A 20,782-nucleotide genomic window follows, 5' to 3' on the forward strand; every position below is an offset into this window, starting at 1 on the left:
AGACTAGGCTGGTCTTAAACTCCTAGAGGTCGGCTTGCCTCTGCCTCCCAAGAGCTGAAATTAAACACTTGAGCCACCGTGACCTGACAATGTCATCATCATTTATAAGCTCTACCAGCACATACAAAATCAAGCACATGTGAGGATTTCTTCAAGCGACATGCTTTGGGTAGTGGAGGAGCAGCTCTTTCTGCTGACGGAAGACTCAGATGATGACCTGTAGAAGTCTTCCAGTGAATTTACTCACAGTTTGAAGACATTTCCTTATGAGATACAGGTTTCCTTAATGATTGAGTGGTAACACGCACAATTACTTTAGGACTCTTAACACAGCCGGAGTTTCAGATTGAAGGCGAGAAGGAGTTTAGGTAGACAGTGAGAATGCCTGTTCTCCTGGGTACTGGATATGCCATGAGCTTTCTTTACATCATGTGTTCGGTAACTGAAGCCGCCGTTGCCTTGGGAAGCAATGACAATTTGAATGAGGTAATTTAAAGTGGACCATGGAAATCTGAGTGTAGTTGTCTGGGCAGTACACAAGATCTTGTGTCTGTGGCGCCTTGTACTTGGATAGTAGAGATCTGTTTTTACCTTCAGGGTAAACGACAAACAGGTAAGAAACTAAGTCCTAATTTAATGGCGGAATGTTTTTAAAAATAAATTTTGGCACAATGCCACGAAAAGAACAATTTAGTGACATTATGTGTGATTATTCTAAAAATATTGTTTGAATAGTTTCGTATTGGAGCAAAACGTAAGGTGCTTTCTAGAACTTCCAATTTCTAAAACTCATACTTTAAATGTAATTTAAGAATTCCAAATCCTGTCAAAACCAACCATTTAAGGTTTATTCCCAGTGGTCTTACAATTCCCATGCCCGGTTACAAATCTCAGTTACCTGTCACGAACTCCAATCGCATACATAAAAAACAAACAAAAACCAACCCCACCACATCCTTTTCCATCACAAGTGAAGGGGGTGTCTCTAATGTTGGAAATTGCTCACGCTTGGTATCCTGAACAGAAACCTAGTCTGGGATTTTTCTCACAGGCGTGACCTCTGCTCCTAGCAAGTCAATTGCCAGAGGGAGAAACAAGTGTCAGCCCAAAGGAAAACCCTGGTAGGGGATTTTCGTTTTATTTTATTTTTCTTTCTCTTTACAGCGCCCACTTTTGAGGAGGAGTCAAAGTCCTCGCCAGGAGAGCACCATCTTTCCCCCCACACCGGCCACCTCACCCCCAGCCCTTTCCTAAAACCCTCCTGGGAAGAACTTCCCCGGGTCACCCCGGGCTCCTCCCGGCCGCACTCATCCCCCGATCCCGCCGGGCTCCCTCGGCTCCGCCCGGCTCCGCGTCCCCAGGCCGGGCCGCCGGGGTCGCTCCGGGCTCCGGGCCGCGGCCCCCAGGTGCGGCGGGGGAGGGGCGCGGGGCGGGGCGGAGAGGAGGAGTGGCGCGGAGCGTGTGCGGCCGGGGAAGCCATTGCCTGGTTAATAGTTGCTGTTGCTGCACTTCCGCTTCTCTCCCAGCGAGAGCGAGACACGAGTGGCCAGGCCCAGCCGCAGCCGCAGCAGCAGCCGCCGCGGCGGCACGGAGCAGCCAGACACAAAGAGAGGTGCGGGGGCCCCCGGGGCGGGCGGGCGGGCGAGCCGCGGGGCCTGGGGCCGGGGGCGGGCGGCGTCGCCGGGCCGCGGGCAGCAGGGCCGGGCCGGGGGCGCCGAGGGCCGGACGGCGGGGATGGGGCGGCGGGCCGGGGCGGCGGGGACCGCGCGAACTGTCAGCCCGGCCGGATCCCTGCGGGGACCCGCCCGCCGGGGGCGCATTGTGCGCGCCGGCCTGCGAGCGCAGCCCCGCGTGGCCGGGCCTGGCCGGGCGCCGTGTCCCCGCGGCCCACGCGGCCCACGCTCGCCTTCCTCACCCACTCTCCCTGCCCGGCTCGTCCGGACCTGGCCGAACTCGAGCGGACGCCGGGAGGCCTCGGGGACGGCGGCGGCGGCTCCCGGCCCTCCCCGGGCCGCCCCCGCGCGATCGCGGCCCCCGCGTCCCTTCGGCCGGTGCGGCGGTGGGCCCCGATCCTCTGCAGGGCGGCGGGGGCGGCCCGGCCCGCGCCCTCCTGACAGCGGAGTTCCCTCTTTGCAGCGCCTGCATGGTCTGTGTTTCTGTTTTGTTTCCTCCCCCTGCAGGGGCCGTTCGCGGGGTGGGGTGGGGGGTTCGCTATGTCGGATGACGATTCGAGGGCCAGCACCAGCTCCTCTTCATCTTCATCCTCCAACCAGCAGACCGAGAAGGAAGCCAGCACCCCCAAGAAGAAGGAGAGTAAAGTCAGCATGAGCAAAAACTCGAAGCTCCTCTCCACCAGCGCCAAGAGGTATCCCACTCCTTTCTCCACAGGCGCCCTAGCTTCCCAGGTGCCTCGTGCTGCCTGTCAGGGAGGGTGGCTTCGACGACGACGTTCTCATGTGCCCTCTGGCAGGAAAACGGGGCATGGGAGTCCCACCTGTTTTCTCTCCAGCTTGCTGCTGGTTCTGGTTTGGTTAATACCCGTGTCCATATGCAGCAGTTGTGGCTGGCCTCGTCCATCTCTTGTGAAGTTCCAAGGATCCTCATTACTTTTATGAGTGACTCTGAATGTGATTTCAGAGTCCTCATCCTAGTAATCACGAATCTGTAACTTCCCGGAGGCTGTCATCCCTCGTAATTAAGGATACCTTCCCAGGAACTCAGTCAGTGAATTCTGACCTTCTCCCCTCCTCACCTGTTGCAGGGACGATGTTTTCTGAATAGAGTCCCCCCCCCCCCCCATAACTTGCTTAAGGAATAACCAACTATGTTCCATTAGTGGTTAAGAAGTTGAGGTGATTTTTTTTTTTTTTTTTGGTGGGATTGAAAAGCTTTTTCTGGTTTGGGGCAGATGAACGAGTCAATAAATGACTGTAAAATGATTATTTCAGGTCTTTTGGAGATTTTTTTTTTTTCTTTTTTTTTCTGTTTAAGAACTTCAGTTCCATAGTTTTCAGGGAGACTTTGTTGTTGCTGTTTTATTAGACAGGGTCTTATTCTTATAGCCCAGGCTGGCATTGAACTCATAGCACAACTCCTGTCTCAGCCTCCTGATCACTAGGATTACAGGAGTGAGCCAGTCACTGTACCCAGAGTTAGTCCCTTTTGTAAAAAGACAGGTGGATGGATACTTTGCCTCTGTCAACCTTAAGTAATATTCTTTGATCCCTGTAGTCCTTAAAATAGGACTAGCAGATACCTGGGAACCCCCTGACATCCATATCTTTTCATTGACTATGAATAGTTGGCCATAGTAAGGGACAGAAGCTGTGGGGTAGGTGGGGGTAGCATTCTTTAAAGAATTTTAATGAAATGGGACGTCTAAATGGCTTTGGCTCTCTCTGCGGAGTAGTGATCCTGGAGCCCAGAGACTGACAGTTCCTTCTTGAAAGAGACTTGGGATGCTGTTTTAGTGACCTAACTGGACTGATGTAGTGACTTCAGCCCATTTTAAATAGCTAGTGTTCAGGTCTGGAGAGAAGTGTCGAGATGCCTTGGTAAGATTGCTCTCATTTTCAAAGGGTTGGTTTGATTGTATCTCAGGCTCTGGTTTTAACTGGTCCTCTTTGATTAGCCCCACCCATGTGAGATCTCCCAGAGCCTCAATTCTCCCCTTCTTGCCGAGGATGGCCCTCTCTCCCAGCCAGCACTCTTAAGCTCTCCATCCTCGTTTGACTTTTGACCTGCCCCTTAGGTCAGTGGAGCTTTTGTGTTTCAGTGTGTTTGGACCATACTAGGAGGAAAATGGACAGGCATCAAAAAGTAGTTTGCTTTTTGGTCACTGAAAATGATTGGATTTCCCCATGGATACAGTTTGTCTATTTATGCTAAGGAAGTTAAAAACTTTGTTCTGGGCATGGTGGTACAGGCCTTTTATCAACTCAGCCCTTGGAAACAGAAGCAGGCAGATGGATTTCTTGGGAGTTCAGAGTCAGCCTGTTCTATATAGAGAGTTCCTGGAGGTCAGGGTATAGATAGGGAGACTGTGTCTTCAAAACAAAATGCCAAACAAAAAATGCAAAAACAAAATAAACTTTATTTGGTAGTTCAGATGGTAGCATACTGGCCTAGCATGCATGAAGCCCTGGGTTCAGTCGCCAGTACCATGAGGCATGGTAGAGAAGGCCTGTGATCTCAGGGCTTTGCCAGGCTGGAGGATCAATTCAGTCATTCTTGGCTACACATATTTGAGTTGGAGAAAGGCTCTGCTGTAGTCAGGGTCTCATGTAGACCAGGCTCAGCAATCTGAATGACAATGGATATTCCCCTTCCAAAGGTTTTTGGAGGATAGGAAGAGGCCAGCTATAATGTAAGGAGCACTGCCATTTTTAGCTGGCACGTCTTCCCCAGTGAAAGGGAAAACACACTGAGTAGTGACTGGGGAAGCCCTACCCCCAGAAAACCTTGGGAAACAGAGAACCATCCATTGTCCTTTGGATTGCCGGCCTGAGAGACCTTATTTGGAAACAGCTAGTAAAGAAACGCTGGAAGCAGAACTAGAAGGTGGGAAAGAGTACATAATAATTTGCCTGCAAACTGACATGTTTTTGTATCTCTTAATGCAGCACACTTAGATTTCTAGATACCTTGTTGAAACAGTAGCTATTTGTGTTAAAGCGGAGCTGAGGTTAACAGGAAAAGACAAAAAGGAGAGAATGAAAGGGAGACAGACGGTGTTTGATGCACAGCCTGCTCTGCATGGTTGGTAGATGTAGAACATCTGAATACAGTGGTTTGGAAGGTGGGTACTGCCCATGGAATGGGAAGGGGCATGTGTACCAGGAGGTGGTGTGAAAATGCAACCAGAATCGACAGACTAAGGGGTTCTTTCACTGTGGAAGAAAGCACCAGTGGAGAGCTGGGTTCACTCATGGGACTGGCCTTTGAATCACTTGCAGATCTTGCTCTAGAAATGGTGCATATCGTGGTGTTTAAGATTATGGGTATTTAGCCTGGTGTTGCCCTTTAAAAAAATTATATCATAATTTTATTTTGTGTGTATTAGTGTGGTGTGTGTGTTCAAGCGTATCAAGGCACATGTGTGGAGGTCAGAGGCCGAATTGCTGGAGTCGGCCGTCCTTCCATGTGTGGGTCCCAGGGAGTGGGCTGGGGTCATCATGTAGGCTGGCCAGCACCTTTTGCTGCTGAGCCATCTCATTAGTAGTCCATTCCTCTGTATTTCACCCTCTGGGTACTAAAGGAGCAACTGTCTTTACAGCTCTGAAGGAGGACATGTTTGCTTTCTAACAGATCTGAAAATGGTCAGTTCCAATAGGTGCAAGAATCTGGAAACTGATGCTCCAGACTTCAGTGTAACATCCTGACGTGAATGAAACGTAGATGCAGCTGTATAGGCACTGAAATGCTTACTGGGAGCGGTAGAATTTGGGAGGGCACTAGTAGATGTCAGTAGAGACCGGGTGTTCTAAACTGGACCCCATTTGTAGGGACCGGAAGTGCCCTTCAATAGGAAAGTTTGAAGAACTTCCCCAGTCACCACTCAATTTGTTTTTCCTTTTAGCGTGGAAGAAGTGCCTGCTAAAAATGTCAGTGCGTTATAGCTGGCCTCTTCCTACTCTCTGAAAACTTTCTTTGGAAAGGGAAAAACATCCATTGTCATTGAGATTGCCGAGTTGCGTGTGTGTTGGCTTTATTTTTACTACCGAGCCGGCTTGGTGGATTTTTTTTAAGTTGTAACAGCCTGTTAGGAGGAGAAGTTATAAAAATAGTCTCCCTTTAGGAGAAGCAGCTTAAGGCCCCAAAGTTGGTCCTGTAGTTGGTGCCCTAAGCGCTTAGGTACGCAGAAGACAAAGGCCGGGCTGTGAACTGTCAGTGGCTTCGGCCTAGGGCTGGGGGATGGGCTCTTTGTGCGGGGGGCCGTGCGGGGAGCGGTGCGGGGCCCCGGGCGGGCTCCGGGAAGTTAGGGGCCGGGGCGGGCGGGCGCAGGTGTCCGCTGCACCTGTGCGGGCCGCCGCCGGGGGTCCCCCGCCCTCAGCTCCACCCTGCACTTCCTGGACCGCCCGACCCTTGACGGTGGCGGTCACTAGGGCCCCAGCGGCCATGTTGCCGTTGCCGGGAGGTCACTGCTCCTGGGTGCAGGTCCGGGTCTGAGGAGCACCGGCCTGCGGGGGCGCCGGTGTGCGGGGCCGGGTGCCGCTGTGCGGGGTCCGGCCTGCGGGGGGCGCCGGTGTGCGGGGCCGTGCGCCGCTGTGCGGGGTCCGGCCTGCGGGATCGCTGCTGTGCATGGGCCCGGGCTCTGGGAAGGGGCTGGCATGCGGAGTCACAGAGTTTGGGGACCAAGAGGCCTGGCCCTGGCCAGGGAGGAGGGGGACAATAAGGGGACCCAGGTCGGGGAGTCCCCAGAGCAGGCTCACCTCAGGATGATGACCTCCATTCACGGGTGAGGTGCCCAGAAGGTTGGGGAAAACTGCAGTGGAGAAATTTTTAAATTGTTTAAGTGGAAAACACCCAGGACTACTGCCCCGGTGCGTTTGGCAGTATTGAAAGCCCCAAGCTGTTGAGGGTGGGAGAGACCTCAAGCTGCTCCCCTGCACTGGAAAGTCTCCCCAGCCTGGGACCTCTGGGTGTCCTCTCCTCCCTCAATGTATGGAGTAAGGTGGGCTGCCAGACCTGGTTCTGGGAGGGGCCTCCAACTAACTTTCTGTTTCCCGATCTCCCAGGATCCAGAAGGAGCTGGCAGACATCACTTTAGACCCTCCACCAAACTGCAGGTGAGCTGCCTATGGATTGTTGTCTTCTTAAAATTCTCCTAACTTCTCTTGTGTTTTCTGTTATTGAATTTTGCTTCTCCTCTATGGTCTGTGCTTGTTTGGTGCTAACATCAAATGTCCGATGAAATGTATTGGTATGCTGTGGGTGTGGTATGCAGCAAGCTAGGAACTGTTGGGAAGTACTGGACTCACGTGGAGGGGCACTTGTGTCTATGAAACAAACAGCAGAGTTAAGGTGAAGGAGTACCCCTTTTGTAAGCTAGCAGTGGGGGATGTTAGCCTTTACACGCACGACTTCAGAAATTGCTCTGCTGGAATCAGCTCATTACAGGTCACTGGAGCTTGGAGTTAAAGCAAACACTAGATCCTCAGACTTACTCGTTGTAATTTTGTATTGGACTTTTGGCAGAGCAGTTCAGGAAATAACTTGTGGCTTTAATAGAATAATTTTGTTTTAAATTATAAAATTAAACTCTTAGAAGATGATGTTTTTGTTGATATTGTGTAATACAGACTGAGTATATATGTGTATGTGTAGCCAGCTTCCAAAGGATGTGTTGACCATTGGCTTTGTTTAAAATTGTCAGTTTTGCATTTTTGAGTCAAGGTGGAAAGAAGTTGTGATTGTTTGTCTAAATTGATAGTTTTAGAACCTGGTTCAGCCTTGAATGGAAGGCAAGATTTCATTGGTGCTTTAAATTTACAGGTAGGAGTTACTGGCAAATACTTACTAGATATACCCAGTGAGTATGTGCAAGCATTCAGGATGGAAGCTAAGTGAAGCATTTGGCTTTTAACACTCATGTTTTAAAACCATGACTGGTGGATTAAAAGCAAAATTGAGTGTTGCTGTTTCGTTGACTGTTGTTATTCTGTGTGTGTGAATGCTTGATGTGTACATGTAGAAGTTAAAAGACAACTTTGTGGAGTTGATCTCTCCTACTTTTATGAAGGTTTTAGGGATCAAACTTAGGTTGCCAGGCTTGAGCTGTAAGCATCTTCCCCACTGAGCCATCTGGGCTCACCCTAGTGATTCTATTTTGTATGAATTTGTTAATGCTGATCAGATTTGTGATACTTTTTGAAATTTTGTACTGATTTGTAAGAGAGTCATTTTTGAGTATTAGGACTTTTTTTTTTTTTAAAGACATTGTCTCAAACTTGATATGTAACTGAGGATGACCTCAAGTTTCTGATCCTCCTGTCTACCTTCTCCTCAGTGCTAGCATTACAGGTGTGAGCTACTATGCTGGCTTTATGCCAGGCTAAACTCGAGGGGCCTTGTGCATGCACCCTACCAACTGAGCTACATTCCCAGGGAGATTCTTTGAAACTGTGTTCTTTAACTGAGCCCCCAATTATTCTCTAGGATTTCTTTTGTAGCTAATATATCTTTTCAATGGTTGAGAAAGTGGAGGAATACTAAGCTGTCTAGATAAAAGCCCGAAGCTTGCCTTGGTTGTTTGTGTGGACTCACGGACGGTCCCTGCGTTAGGTCTGTGCCATAGCTGCCACTACTGTTGGTGTTGTCTCCCCTGTGTGTGTCTCCTGTAAGTTCAGACGGCTTTAGCTGATCAAATTATAAATCATAGTTTCAAAACTAGCACCACTTATTAAAACATAAATGGCTTTCCTGTGAATAAGTGCTATCAAATTTGAACTGTAAACAGTTTGGAGATTTTCATGAAATTGTCTTTTAGAAGCAGGATGGTACACTTGAGCCTCTTGTAGCAGGGTTCATCGGTGAGAGGCTTGTGTTTCTGAAGCATGAAGGACATTTTCTCTTCGTAAATTCCTCATATTGCCCCTTCAAGCTGAAACCTTGGAGCATTCCCGGTGGCTGGGGATGATCTACACTGCATGGTGGGGTGATAAATCTTACTACACTTAAACATTTTGGGAGGAGTGTGATTTCCAAAAACATACTAGGTATCTTTATTTTGTAAAAAAAAAAATAAAATAAAAAAAGTATATATTATGCTGTCCTTTACAAATAACAAATGCTTTAATTTCTGGAGATACTCCCTACTAGACCTTTTAACTCAGTGGTTCTAAATCTCCCTAGTGCTGTGACCTTTTAATACAGTTCTTCATGTTATGGTGACCCCTAACCATAAAATTATTTTTGTTGCTACTTCATAACTAATTTTGTTACTGTAATGAGTAATGCAAATATCTGATATACAGGATATCTGGTATGCAACCCCTGTAGAGGGTCCTTTGATTTCCCCCAAAGGAGTCTCCACCCACAGGTTGAGAAAGAACTGCTGTTTGAAATTATAGGAATTTGAGTTTCTATTTTTATTGCCTCCTGTGTTACCACCTTTGCTGTGCTGTAGTTTCTGTTCTGGACTCTTGTCTGAGTTTGGTTTTACATTATTATGTATAGGATTTAAAACCAGTTTTTAAAATAACTTATTCGTTTTGTCTGTGTGTGAGCATGCACATGTACCACAGCATGTATATGAGTGTCAGGAGAACTTGCAGGAATCCTGCCATGTGGGTCTTAGGGATTGAACTCGGGTATCTGTTGAGCCATCTCACCTGCCCCTCTATAAGAGTTAATTATTTCATATCTTGATGGCCTTTATTGCTGGAGACAGAATAGATAGTTTAGCTTAGATGGTTTTTTAAGTTAGCTTCCAAATAAGATGTGTGAATTAAATGATATACTAATTTTTTTCTGGTGTTACCTTCCACATAAGAACTCAGTAGTTCCTAGTGAAATTGTAATTTCATCAATTATAAATCATATTGAATAAGCTAAATGATTGGTTTCCATTTTACAATTTTTTTTTGGTTTTTCAAGACAGGGTTTCTCTCTGTAGCTTTGGAGCCTGTCCTGGACTAGCTCTGTAGACCAGGCTGGCCTCGAACTCAACAGAGATCCACCTGGCTCTGCCTCCCAAGCTCCCAAGTGCTGGGATTACAGGCGTGCGCCGCCGTCGCCACCACCACGACCCGGCCTCATTTTACAAATCTTAGATATAGTTTACCCTTTCTAGACATAGTTTACCTGTCTAGAACTTCTTTTAGGCAGCATTCAGTTTTAAATTCAAACACATTACTTTCTTAAAACATGTCAAGTGGCACACAGCATCCTCTCAGTGGCCAGCTCCTCTTATACATAAGAAGTCCACGTGTGGCGGGCGGGGTGTGTGTGTGTGTGTGTGTGTGTGTGTGTGTGTGTGAGTGTGAGTGTGTGTGAGAGAGAGAGAGACACTGTGCTGCTGTATTTACTAGTCTCCGTACTTGACTAAAAAGTTTGGATTTAAAGTTACTAAATTTCAAAGCTTTATGTGAATTTCATTTGCTAAATACGTTGTATGAGAAAAGGTAGTAATTAGTGTTGTGTATTGTAGTGAATAAATTAATTTTTAAAAAAATTATGTGTACACATGTTTATGAGTATAGGTGTATGTATGTGTATGTGGCTAATGCCCATGGAGGTCACTGATTGATCCCCTGGGGCTGGAATTAGAGATGGTTTTGAGCTACCTATCATGGGTTCTGGAAATGGAATTTGGGTCCCCTTACATATCAGCAAGACTCTTAACTACTGAACCATCTCCAGCCCTGGAAACTTTTAAAAATATAATTTGCTTTGTATTGCCATGTAAGTTAAATTCTTACTTTCAAACATCAAGCTATTTAGTATTGTGTGTGTGAGTCTCTCTCTCTCTCTCTCTCTCTCTCTCTCTCTCTCTGTGTGTGTGTGTGTGTGTGTGTGTGTGTGTGTATGTGTGTGTATGTATGTACGTATGTACCTAGTGAATGAAATATTTCTGCAACTTACCATGCATTTAGTTATGCTTTTTCTCTATCATTGGCTGTATTCTTTTAGGGAAAAAAAATACTGTTGTGGTTTTTGTAATGATTCCATACAGCTTGGCTCTATTTGGGATGGAGAAGTCTGTGCTCTAGATAGCTCATGAACTTCAGGCTGCTGGGATCAGTTTTGTGGTGCTATTTGTAGCTTACAGCTCATCCTTTGCTAGTCAATTAAATTATAATTGTAACTTAAATTCTGAACATGAATGTCTTTGGACAGTAAGTTTACGTATTATAACTGGCATATTTGCCCAAGTCTTTCCTACTTTAGTTCTGTTTAATTGGAACATCTGTATTATAAGTAAGCCTGTAGTGTAAGTAGAAACCTAAAATTCAGAATTTTTGGTTAATGTTATTTTAGGTAAAAGTATTTTGAGACATCATTAAGCATTTTAAGCACAAGGAGAGGGTAGTAAAAATAAATTTTCCTTCATATAATTTTATTATATTTGACCAGTGTTTTTATTTTATTTTACTTTATTTAAGTATGTTACATCAAGATCTTCCCCACCAAGAGCTGTACGTAATCAGATAAAGTTGTTTTTAGGGTGAGTTGAAGTGAAGCAACATTATTTAAAAAAAATGTCTTTATAATTCTCAGCCTTCTTATCTTTCTCTGCTGAAAGGACCCAGTGCTTTGCTTGCCTGCCTTAGAATGCTGGAAAGCCCAGCCTTTTGTTTTGAGACAGTCTCATATAATTCAGGCCGACCTTGAACTTGCTGTTTAGTGGAGGATGATTTTGAACTCCTAATCTTCCTACATCCACCTTCCAAGTGCTAGGATTCCTGGTTCATGCTAGCACACCGTTGTTTTTGAGACAAGTTCTTGCTGTCTCAAAATTCCAGCTTTGAATTTGTGGCCCTCTTGCCTTTCCTCCTGGTGAGGACTCATTAATCATCACAGTTGCTATATTAAATGATGAACTCATTGGAGCTGGATAGTGTCAGTAGGGGTACAATGTTGTAAATGTAATTAATGTTACTGAATTGTATACTTATAATGGTTAAAATGCTGAGTTATATGTAGTGGGTTTGTACATGTAAAACCCATAGGGGCTGGAGAAAAGATGGTGAGGACTGGAGTTTGTTCCCAGCTCCTGTATAGGAGGATTCAAAACCACCTGTCATTCCTGCTCTAGGGCACCTGCACTCCCACAGAAACATACACATCAAATACATCTTTAAAAAACTGTTAAAAACACAATTATTGTTAAAATATTGGAGACTTTTTTTTTGAGACAGGGTTTCTCTGTGTAGCTTTGCGCCTTTCCTGGAACTTACTCTGTAGTCCAGGCTGGCCTCGAACTCACAGAGATCCACCTGCTTCTGCCTCCCAAGTGCTGGGATTAAAGGTGTGCGCCACCACTGCCCGACTGTTTTTTTTTTTTTTTTTTTAAATCCTTATAGCTTAAAAGATGATACTGGTTTTAGAGATTCTTGTAAAGGTGCTGATATTCTCTGTTACAAACCTTGAGTGCTTATTGGGTATGAAAAGGAACTACTTTCAAGTGGTTCATAATCTATTAAAGGTTCTAAGAAATGTAGAAATGTGAAATATTGAGGTAATAACTGCCAGTGCCATGCTGTGGAGATTCAGGGAAATAAGAGATGGCTTTGCCCTGGGTGTGAGGGCCAGGGCTGGAACACTTGGGCATCTGGGAATTGGGGTGAAGAGTGAAGAAGCATAGACTCGGTGGAGGAAACAGCCAGCAAATGTGGCAGAGGGCAGGTAGAGAGGGTTGTCTTGTGGTGGGTAAGCCTTTGGCTCCAGAGTGCAGAACAAGTGGAAGGATGCCATTGTAATAAGAGAGAAAATCTGAGTTGCTCTGTCAGGCCAAGACCTTTGAATTTCATTTTGTAGACATTAGAGAATCTTTGAAAGTTTTGAGTGGGAAATGCAATTTCTGTGGAACAATTTGGACAGAGGCAATGATGGCATAAAGTTGGGTAGGAAGCAGTAGGCTTAGAGTTGGCTGCTGTAGTGTGGGTAGGCACCAGAGAGGGCTTGGAAAACAGTAGCCTTCAGAGTAGAGAAGGAAGGAGGCAGAACGCAGAAGAATGAGGAAACATGGATGCTGAAGTTCTGGGTTTGGGGGCAACTGGTAACTAACATCAAGAGATAGGACAGCAAAAGTGGCTTAGGGGAGGGAGGCAAAGTCTCTCTCCAGAGTTGTGGATCATATGCAATGCCCAGCATGTTGCTGCCACTGAGTATGCCATCAGTAAATGTTTGTAGTTTGGTAGTCTATTTGAGTTTATTATTAATCAATATTGAACTCTGAGATCTGCCTGCTTTTAGGTAAGATTAGGCAAATTAAGTAGGTTAAAAATGTCCTAAGAGGCAAGGACAATGACTTAAGTCTTTGATTCCGACCCCACGTGTTTCCCCTAACTTTTCAGTTTGAAGATTCCAGAGCTACAGAAGACATTGGGAGAGTAGTGTAGTGCACACTCACTGTCTGTAAAAACAAAAGCCAAAAAACTTCATGTTTGTATAGTTTATTGTTGCTGTGACAAATACTGTGACCAAAAGCAACTTAGAGTAGAGAAGGGTTTATTACAGTCCATCACTAAGACATGTCAGAGCAGGAACTCCATTAGAAACCTGAGGCAGGCCTGCCTACTATTCCACACTGCGTCCATTATCTCTGACCAGGGAAACACAGTAGAAGCCATAGAGGAGTTCTGTTTGCTGGCCAGGACTACTTGCCTAGGGATTGTTGCCACCTACAGTGGGGATGAGCCCTCCTGTATCAATCAACAAGACAGTCAGTCCCCACAGGCAGTTCGATCTAGGTAATTCCTCACTTGAGACTCTCAGATGACTCGAGGTTGTCAGAATGACAGTTAAAGTTAACCAGGACATGTGCTTTTTCGTTTACCTATTGCAGGGTGTGAATGAATGCTGCTTCCATGCAGTGGTTTAGTGTGTTGGAGTCAGGTCTAAGGGTCTCAGCAGAGGTCCCAAGGCTGGAGGTAGCTTTGCAAGTCTATGTGAGTCTTGAAAGTTTTGTGATGATAGAGAGAATGAAATTTGCTGGGAAGAAGGAGAGCACTAGGGATTGCGTTCTAAAAGCTGGTTGCGTACCCTAGTTACAGCACAGGGAAGACTAAGGCAGGAGGACCATGTGTTTGAGGCAACCCTGGACTCATAGCAGCTCCAAATAGAACTGTGTTCCCGGGGTCTATGCAAATGAAGGACAGGTAGGGACGGAAGCCCTGGAAAAGGAGGAAGCAAAGAGTCAGGAGGAGCCACCAAGGCTCTGGGAGAAGAGAAGGAACTTCAGCCACTTGAGTTTTTAAAATGTACCAGCTATGAGTGTGTTTTCTATAGACCATGAGGGGAAGCAAACAGAGAAGGATGGAGGGCAAGAAGGAGATGGAGCATTTTCAAACAGTTCTAAAGAAGGTGGTAGAGTGTGGAGTTGAGGCTGTTGGCAGAGAGCATTTCTTTGAAAAGCTGACAGCCTGAAGTTTTGGTGGTAGGACAGCTCTCTCCTGGCTTGGAAGCATCTCTTGTGGGTGAGGCGGAGCCTCCAGCCCTATGTAGAGCTACGAGCAGTAGGATCTACCTCCTGCTTGTTCTTTCCTGGGAGACTTTAAGCTCCTTGAGAAAAGGGGATTGTTCTGTATCACCATGTCTGGTGCCTGAGAAATGGTAGATCATCAGTGTGTATTAAATTAACAGACACAAATGACTAATATAGACCCGATGGGTGACCAGTCATCTTCTTACATTCTGTAGGAAACAGTGGGAGGAGCTGGGGAAATCGCTGTCACAAAGGGTTTCACAGCTGTGAAAGGCCCCAAGTATTGTTGGCAGTTTGGGCCCTTCCAGAATCACAGAGGAACTGGACATCAGTCAGGGTGATTAAAACAAAACAAAACAAAGATGTGATCTGTTCTTCAGACTAGGCTGGTAATGTAATAGAGAAAATAATGTATCTATGGTGCACGTTTCCATTTTATAAAGTTGCCTGCAAAGAGCACTGCTAATAGGGATGCTAAGTAAGTTGGATTCCTGTATCTTAAAGCTGGTCCAAACAGTTGTTAGAGGTGCTGGGACTAACCCTCCAAAGACATCTGATACCCTCCTTGTCACCAGTAAAGTGAAACAGGGCTTTCATAAGAAACCCATTCTTACTCAGCCCCTCTCCTAGCCATGCTCCCCAGTGAAACAAAAGGCCGGGCACCTGGTGCGGCCGTCCTACTCACCCTCTGGACAACCTCCTCCTCTTGGAGGCTAGAAGCTCACCAGGCCTCTGTGTGAGGCTTGCTATATTCCAGAAACTGCTGTATTCATGCCACTCTTACTTTAACATATGCACGTGACTGAATGGCTCTCCAGAATCCCTATCTCTGTTCATGGAGGGAGGGAAGCCTTTGGAAGGCCAAGGTGATGTGTCCCGCCCTGCTGGGACAGTGCATGAGACTGTCCTGAAAAGATAACGGAAAGCGTTCCTCAGTTTGCTGTTGGGACAGGGTCCTGCTCAGAGTTGTTAAAACCCAGTTCTGTCTGCTTGTCAGAGAATGTGTTGCCTTCCATGTGACAGGTTGGCTAAATGGCAGATGAGAAGAAAGGGGCTGATGTCATCTAGCTTTGTGTAGTGTCAGAAGCAGCTTGACCACTGGAATCACATCAGACTTCACCTGTCTGACCTTAATAAAGAATGTTGTGGTCTCAGGAGGGCTCTTAGCATTGATGTGATGGTCACTAATATTGTCAAGACTATTGGGAGAAATCCAGAGTCTGTTTAATGGGTAAAGGAATTTATTAGGGAAAACTCGCTGTACAGAACAGAATAGTCGCAGGTTCTGGAACACTGTTCAGGCCGCCTGACTTAGTGCTGGCTCCAGAAACCGAGGGGGGGCTGCTGCCTGCATCTCAGGTCTTCAGGGTCCGTGAGGCCACTTCCCAGGGGCATGCACTTAAAGGTCATAGGCAGGTGGAGCAGCTACCTGCTGCATCTCTAGGGGCGGTGCTTCAAGGTCATAGACAGAACTGCCACCCACTGCACAAGACCTTAGGCATTTGTGCCTCTTCTAACTGATAGATAGAAAATTGATGTGGGATGTACCCCTAGTACATCGTAGAGAAAAAGACATTGGACTTGACGTGTAATATCATAACTCTAATTCACCACTTGGGAGTCTGAAGCAGGATTGCCTTGAATTTGGGTGTAGCCTGGGCTATAGAGTGAGTGAGATTCCTACCTCTAAAACAAACAAACAAAACTAGAAAAAAGTAGTTTGTGCTGGGCAGTGGTGGCACACACCTTTAATCCCAGCACTTGGGAGGCAGAGACAGGTGGATCTCTGAGTTCAAGGCCGGCCTGGTCTATAGAGTTTCAGGACAGGCTCCAAAGCTACACAGAGACACCCTGTTTCAAACAACCAGGGGAGGCGGGTAGTTTGGGATAATCTTACTAGGAGGAAAAACAATAGATGTGTTCCATCTGATAATTGTACCGAGTGGCAGCAAGATGATCAAATCAGGTCGCTGAAGCAGTGAACTGTGCTGGGTAGGGCCTTAACCAGAGTTTTTGTCTACTGTGAAACTTGGACTTTAGTAAGTGTCTTAATTAAGGTGTTTATTGCTGTGATAAAGACCCTCCAACTTGGGGTCACACTCTGGAAGTCAGCGCAGGGACTGAAATGGAAACCGGGGAGGAATACTGCTATCTGGCTTGTTTCTTCCTCACGGCTTGCTCAGACTGCATTGGAGTGGGTAGCCAGTTGGGTGCCAGATATTGGCGAAATTATTAAGGCCACTTCATATAGTTAAAAAGGAGGTTTATTTATTGTGGGATAACTTAAAAATGAAGCGATAGGTAGGTTGTAGGGTCTGGCAAAGGTATGGCGCAGTCCGGCGGTGTTCTCTGGAGAATTCTGCTCAGTCTACCTCTAGCATCCATGGTCCAGGAACCAAAAAGATCCCTCCCATCTCAATCGATCCTGTGTCTTCAGTGTCCTCTCTTGGCCCCGCCTTGTAGGCGTGACCATTACCGAAGCCTCAGTGGGGGTTGGAACTTCCAGGCCAAGGCTGGAATGTCTACCTACTACACTGCATCATTACACAACTTAGAACACCTGCATAGTGATGGCACCACCTACAGTGAGCCTAGGTCTTCACACATCAATCATTAACCAAGAAAATACTCTGGCTTGCCCACAGGTCAGCCTGGCAGGGGCATTTTCTTAATTGGGGTTCCCTCTTCCCAGATGACTCTTGTATCAAGATGACATAAAAACTATCCAGCACAGTGGGCAGTACAGACAACAAGTCAAGGATTTGTACACTTTGTGATGGCTGGTAGGAAGGAAAATCATGGAGTATAGTGATAGAGGATCGTTGAGTGGCTGGGGGCAGGGTGGGGGATTACCTGCAGAAGGCTTGTAAATGTACTTAAGCAAAGACCTCAGAGTTGAGAAGAAAGGAAGAAGCTAGGGAAAAGTCCTGTAAGAATATTCCAGCGGAGGTCCAGTGAGGGAAGCCAAGAGATTCAGGTCCAGTAAGGAGTTGGGGAAGCCCTTCTTGGGTTTTGAAGCTAGAAGTGGTGTGAGGACTTTTCTTCCCCTTCAGGTATGTGGAGCACAGTTGGGGAAGGCGTGAGTGGAGGGTAGTGCTGGGTTTCAGGTGACAGGTGGGGAAGGGAGTAGACCTGGACCTCTTTGGGTTGCACTTGGGAGTTAGGAGACAGCGGCATAAAGGGCTCTTCCAGTTTGTGGGTTTGCTGTTGGCTAGATGGCGGTGACTTTTTGTGATAATGAGGAACCTGGCACAGAGCCCGGCTGTGTGTGTGTACAGGTCAGACTGGAAATGACTGCTCGGACAAAGTATGTGTGAGATTGGTTCCCACCAGGCATCCAAACTAAGTGTCAAATAGAAGGTAGATCCAGGGGATTGGAACTCAGGAATATTTTGGAGCCATTTGGGAGACCTCACTGTGCTGAGTCTTGTGACTAGGAAAAGCCCGTGGCTCACCCTGAAAGGGATAAAAGGAGAGCTCTTTGAGTGGAGCTGAAGCATTTGCTGACATTTAGATGTTGCTAATAGAAGCCAAGAAGGGATCAGAAATGGTGCCTGGGAAGTGTTCCGAGTTGAGTGGTCACCAAGTCTAAAATGATGCCTAGTGGGCACATAGGAAGGTCAGCAAGTAATCAGTGGGCATCACACCTTCAGGTTGATGGAGACCACATTACACAGATCCATGTTAGATAACAAAATAAAGGGGATGATTTTCAATTAAAATAAAAAGATGTTTCTGTTCTTCTCTATTAAAAGATTTTGTTGTATTTATTCAGAAAAGTGATTAGTTATTGGTGAGATTTATTTTTACTTGTGTGTGTGAGAGAGAATAAGAATGGATGAATATATATGCCACATAAATGCAGGTACTCACCCAAAAATGTCCAGAAGGGAGTGTTAAATTCCCTGAAGCTAGAGTTTTATAGGTAGTGTTGACCTTCCCAGTGCAGGTACCCGGGTCCTCTAGAAGAGCTTTACGTACACACTCCTAACCACCCCAGATTTTATTTTTGAGAGAAGGTCTCACTCTGTAACCCTAGCTGGCTTGGAGCTTGTAGACCAAGGTAGCCTGGAACTTAAAGATGTCCTCACGCTTCTGTCTCCTAGCACTGGGTTTAAAGGTTTGTGCCACCATGCCTGGCTTCCCAGGGTCCTAAAACACCTGGTAAGCATTCTTTTTCTCTTGAGCCACCCATACCAACTTCACATTATGCAGGCACTCTTGGTCTTGCTTGATTTCATTCATTTGGGTAACACTTGGAAATGTTTGGGGATGGGAGTTGGGGTCACAGATCCTTAGATGCTGCCTGAGGAACACAGATAGAAAGGGGAACCACAAGTGTCTGTCTGCAGAGGGCTTTCACTACAAAAGTAATTTAAATTTCTCCCATTACCACAACCCTGCCATCTCTGTGGGAATACATTTCACTTTTTAAACATAATTTACTGGAATTGGTGTTATAAAATTTATTTCTTGGCAGACTTTACTAGAGTATATTTTTCCTAATAGAAGATCATTCAATTGGTTTACATAAAAGACCCTCAAAAAAAAAAACACATTTGTTTCATTATAAGCACCCAAGAGGATTTCTAAAACATGAGTGATAACTTTCCTCTAACCTAAGTAAATATTTCAAAATAAGTATTTGTTTAGTGCTTATAGTAACGTGTGCACAGAGCCTGGCAGTGGGCTGCAGCCTCATGCTGTGCTGCATTACCCTTTGTCTTGTGGGCACCGCCCGCCTGGGGAACATCCATGGCCACATCACTGCCTTCTTCAGTGAGGCTGGCGCAGTACAGTCCACACGGTTCTTGTCCCAGCTGGCACCTGGAATTGGTGTCCATCCTCTCCATGGATTCTGTGTCCCCCAGAACACACTTTCTCCTATATGTTACTGTTGCCTGCTTATGTATGTGGACATGCATTCTATATTGCCTGCAAGTTAAAACGTGTTTGTGGGAAAAGTAAAGGTATTCTGACCTTCAGCCAAGTGTTTTCAGATGGGAAGGACCAGCTCTCCCTCCCTTCCTTGACTCAGTTTCCCTATGAGCTGTGCATTAGCAGGGAGTTGTGGAGAAGTGTTCTTTACTGTGGAGGCTTAGCACCCAGAAAATTAGAGGCCATTGTCTCCCTCTGTCTGCTGATGATGGCTGGTGCTGTCTTATTTTCTTTTCCCAGAGCCACCACTGAGACCTTTCTCCATTTAGTGCCTTGTTACCATCCAACTGTCATTGCTTTCCACAGGTTTGTACTTCCGGCCGACGGCCCCTCTGGAGCTGCCCTCTTCCATTTCTGAAGCTTCCCCATGCCCTTCAGGCCTCTGCAAGAATGCTAGGTCTGAGATGGTCACATTTGCCTATTGCCGTTTGGTCTGAAGATGCATTTCAAAAATATATATTCTCCTGTTGCTTTGTGAGCGGAGTCTAGTCTCCATGTATCTTGTAACATTTCCTCTGTGCTTGGAATCTTTGTCAGTTCACATTTAATTTCTGTCTTTCTCTCATCCTAGTCTGTTCCCTTCCTTGAAAATTGTGGCCAGCCAGTTGGAGTTCTCTGAAGTTATTAAATAACTCCCACTCCACACACGGGGTTGCTCTGTATAATAAACAGCCCTGGCTGTTCTGGAACTCAATTTGTAGCTCAGGCTGGCCTCAAACTCAGAGAGAGCTACCTGCCTCTGCCTCCCGAGTGCTGGGATTAAAGGCGTTCACCACTACACCCAGCTTTCTCAGAAATTTCTTGTTAACATGTTTACTTAGCCAGAAAATACTTTGTTGCATTTGAATTTTCAGGAAGCGAATAAAAATGATGTATCCACAGCTGATTATCGTTCTGCCCTAGAGTGCTTGTAAGCCCTAAGTTCAGTTCCCAGCACCACCCAAACCAAAAAAAGCACCTTGGATCCAAGGAATAGTTCAGTGGCTAGAGTACTTGCTTAGCATGCACAGAGAACTGGGTTTGATCCCTAACACCAAATAAAATTGATAAAGTTGTACACTCCCATAATCCCACCTCCCTAAAGGGGAAGCAGGAGAACCCAAATAGGGTAATTGTTGGCTGTGTAATAAACATTTTTGTTTTTGTTTTTGTTTCTTGAGATAGGGTTTCTCTGTGTAGTTTTGGTGCCTTTCCAAGGAATCTTTCCTTGGTAGCCCAGACTGGCCTCGAACTCACAAAGATCCTCCTGGCTCTGCTTCCCAAGTGCTAGGATTAAAGGTGTGTGCCACCACCGCCCAGCAACAAAGAACAATTTTGTCAAGGGCAGCCTGGGATATGAAGCTTAAAAACACCACAACAAAAACTTTGTGTACCAGACTTATGTATATTAATCTCAGGAGCCTAACCATTGAGGGCATTGTTCAGTCCCCAACAAGAATGTGCCACACTAAGCAGGGTTCGGGATTATTGAAAGAATTTAAAATGTGTAACATACCGAATACTTACCACTGCATCACGAGAATTCGTCTGTGAAGCAGCAGCTTGCTGGTCATTCCAGCTAAGTCCTCACTGCTTTCGACATTGTTGACATGGCTGTGGGTGAGTGGGCTGAGACGGGCCCCTGCCTGCGGTCGGTAACCTGTAACCTGGCCTGGTTCTCTGTGACCTCGGCCGAGATGACAGATTGTTGCACTC

General features: G+C 46.2%; 1 protein-coding gene across 3 annotated transcripts in view; it reads left to right on the forward strand.

Moving 5' to 3' along the window:
* The first annotated feature begins 1,242 nt into the window (after nt 1–1,242).
* The window catches only part of Ube2e1 (ubiquitin conjugating enzyme E2 E1), a 56,144-nt gene continuing 36,604 nt past the window's right edge, over nt 1,243–20,782 (forward strand). Inside the window, exons 1-3 of one of the 3 annotated variants that reach the window (XM_036199016.1) lie at nt 1,243–1,612; nt 2,181–2,365; nt 6,738–6,788. In XM_036199016.1, coding sequence (XP_036054909.1) covers nt 2,214–2,365; nt 6,738–6,788 — 203 coding nt within the window. In that variant the 5' untranslated portion in view covers nt 1,243–1,612; nt 2,181–2,213. Of the gene's footprint in view, nt 1,613–1,727; nt 2,147–2,180; nt 2,366–6,126; nt 6,458–6,737; nt 6,789–20,782 lie in introns of those variants that run through there. The other 2 variants (XM_036199015.1, XM_036199017.1) reach the window with 2 other exon arrangements.

The sequence above is a fragment of the Onychomys torridus genome, chromosome 9 (genome assembly GCF_903995425.1).
Source record: "Onychomys torridus chromosome 9, mOncTor1.1, whole genome shotgun sequence".
NCBI lineage: Eukaryota > Metazoa > Chordata > Mammalia > Rodentia > Cricetidae > Onychomys > Onychomys torridus.